This window comes from Mus pahari, chromosome 14, assembly GCF_900095145.1.
Source record: "Mus pahari chromosome 14, PAHARI_EIJ_v1.1, whole genome shotgun sequence".
Taxonomy (NCBI): domain Eukaryota; kingdom Metazoa; phylum Chordata; class Mammalia; order Rodentia; family Muridae; genus Mus; species Mus pahari.
This window is the reverse complement of record NC_034603.1, coordinates 74,493,746-74,496,422: the sequence shown is the minus strand read 5'-3', so window position 1 is coordinate 74,496,422 and position 2,677 is coordinate 74,493,746. Positions and strand designations below refer to the sequence as shown.

Genomic DNA, 2,677 nt, shown 5'->3' with positions numbered 1-2,677 from the left:
GGGCTGGTGAGATGGCTCAGTGGGTAAGAGCACCCGACTGCTCTTCCGAAGGTCTGGAGTTCAAATCCCAGCAACCCCCTGGTGGCTCATAACCATCTGTAACAAGATCCGACGCCCTCTTCTGGAGTGTCTGAAGACAGCTACAGTGTACTTACATATAATAAATAAATAAATCTTTTTTTAAAAAAATCTATACTAGACCTCATACCTGTTATTACAATACTTGGGAAACTGAAGCAAAAGAATTGCCGAATGAATGTTCAGGGCCAGCCTAGTCTAGAGTAAGATTCTGTATCCATAAAAAAAGAGGGAAAGAAAAGAACAAAGGAGCCACACAACTTTCCCCACTGCTGCCAACTTGTGCGGAGGCAAAAGCTCTGGTGCGTTCAAGATTTGGGTGTCACCTGTCATCCACCGACCACCATGGCCCAGGAAGGCATAGCTGCTGGAGGTGTAATGAACGTCAACACTGCTCTACAAGAGGTGCTGAAGACCGCCCTCAGACCGCCCTCATCCACAATGGCCTAGCACATGGCATACGCAAAGCTGCCAGAGCCTTAAACAAGCGCCAAGCCCATCTCTGTGTGCTTGCATCCAAGTGTGATGAGCCTGTGTATGTCAGGCTGGTGGAGGCTCTTTGTGCTGAGCACCAAATCAACCTGATAAAGGTTGATGAGAACAAGAAACTAGGGGAATGGATAGGCCTCTGTAAAATCGATCGAGAGGGGAAAACACGGAAGGTTGTAGTTGCACAGTAAGTTAAGGACTGTGACAAAGAATCTCAGGCCAAGGACATCATTGAGGAATACTTCAAATGCAAGAAATAATTGAACTTTGGCTCAAAAAGGGGGGAGGGACACAAGCTGTAGTAATGTACAAGCTCCATTAATTCTGTAAAAGTATACGAATGAGCAGCATCCCTGAGCTCTGACAGTAGCAGGGTATTGACCTCTTCTAAACCATGAACGGGAACTGCGTCCACCAGAGCAGCCTTTCCTCTACTGAAGGTTTTCCTTAACTCCCAAGTAGAAATGCAGTCCTTCATTCTGCATACAGTGAGCCCTTCCTCCTGCCGCACTTGAAGGACATCCCTGCGAAGCATGTCACAGTGAGTGCCCTGCACATCTGTGCATTTTATCTGGTTGGCTTTGTGCTGATTAGTTATGAGCATCTGATAGGCCATCCTGAACACTGCAGGATACTGTCCTGTGCATAAGAGAGAGGTCTGCACATGTTAAGTGTGCTTAGGAAATGAGGGTGGTTTGGGGGTGATCAACCTTGGTGTGCTCTTTCTGCCATACTTGGAAACCAGGATCAACAAGTTATTGAAAAGACACTGAGAAAGAGAGAGAAATTGTTAGTCACTTGTGTGTAGTTGATCTGCCCCAGCTGAGAAAGCTTGGTGATAAGTGAAATGAGGCTTCTGTCAGGTTTGCTTGATGGATAATTTAGTTGAACAGCTTTGTAAATTTTTTTTCTACTATCTATTGGGTTAATTTATAGGGAATATTGTTTTACCAGAGTGGATAATTGTGCCCCTCTTTCCCTCACAGCTGTTTCTCCAGTATTTGTATTTCCTCTATTTGAAGTGTACTGGCAGTGCCGCCATGACTCTCCCTGGAGTAAACCCTCCAACCGTGAGCCAGATTATGGATTGGATATGCCTACTTCTAGATGCTAATTTTACTGTCCTATTAATGATACCAGAAGCAAAAAGACTTTTGCTTAATCTTTACAATTTTGTGAAATCTCAGGTTTGTGGTTATTTAATATTTTTAGGTTTTATTCTGAGTGAGGTCTGTGTACATGTGGGTGGGTGTATGCCAGAGCATGAATCTGTAGGTTAGAGCACAGCTTGAGAGAGTTCCCATCCTACAGGTCCAAGGGATAGTGGCCTGTTTCTAGCAATACTTTGACTCAAAAAAATAAAAAAATAGGGCTGGAGAGATGGCTCAGAGGTTAAGAGCACTGACTGCTCTTCTGAAGGTCCTGAGTTCAAATCTCAGCAACCACATGATGGCTCACAACTATCTATAATGAGATCTGACCCCTCTACTGGGGTGTCTGAAGACAGCTATAGTGTACTTACATATAATAAATAAATCTTTAAAAATGAAAAAAATAATAATTGGGAACTGTGGATAGCTTAGAGTTTAAGAGTACTAGCTGCACTTCTAGAGGTCCTGAGTTCAATTACCAGCAACCACACAGTGACTCATAAACATCTATAGTGAGATCTGGTGCCCTAACTGGGCATGAGTAAAATCCATAAACTTATCCTTAAAATTTGCCTATAAAGGGGCTGGAGAGGTTCAGTGATTAAGAGTACCACATTGGAGCTGATGTCCTCTTCTGGTGTGTGATAGTGTACTCATATAAATAAAACAAATAATTCTTAAAAAGAAAAATTTGCCTATGAAGAGGTGGGAGTCAGCTCATGGTAGAGAGAACAATACATACTTAAGACCCGTGATTCATTCCAGTAACAGTAAACAAAAATGTTTTTGGAAAAACCACACGTAGTGATTGGAAGGTGTGCTGTATGTGGTGTTCCAGCACAGTTACCCTAGGTCCTTGTCTTCTTCAGATCTCCATCTATTCCGAGCTCAACAAGATCGAAGTCAGCTTCCGGGAGCTGCAGAGATTAAATCAGGAAAAGAGCAGTAGAGGACTCTAC

At 43.2% G+C, this 2,677-nt stretch overlaps 1 protein-coding gene and 1 pseudogene across 1 annotated transcript in view; both read left to right on the top strand.

Moving 5' to 3' along the window:
• Positions 1–2,677, top strand: part of Nol11 (nucleolar protein 11) — a 35,195-nt gene that overhangs the window by 17,881 nt on the left and 14,637 nt on the right. The window contains exons 15-16 of the mRNA XM_021212808.2: positions 1,030–1,108; positions 1,554–1,754. Coding sequence (XP_021068467.1) covers positions 1,030–1,108; positions 1,554–1,754 — 280 coding nt within the window. The remainder of the gene's footprint in view (positions 1–1,029; positions 1,109–1,553; positions 1,755–2,677) is intronic.
• LOC110331933 lies at positions 424–827 on the top strand (annotated as a pseudogene).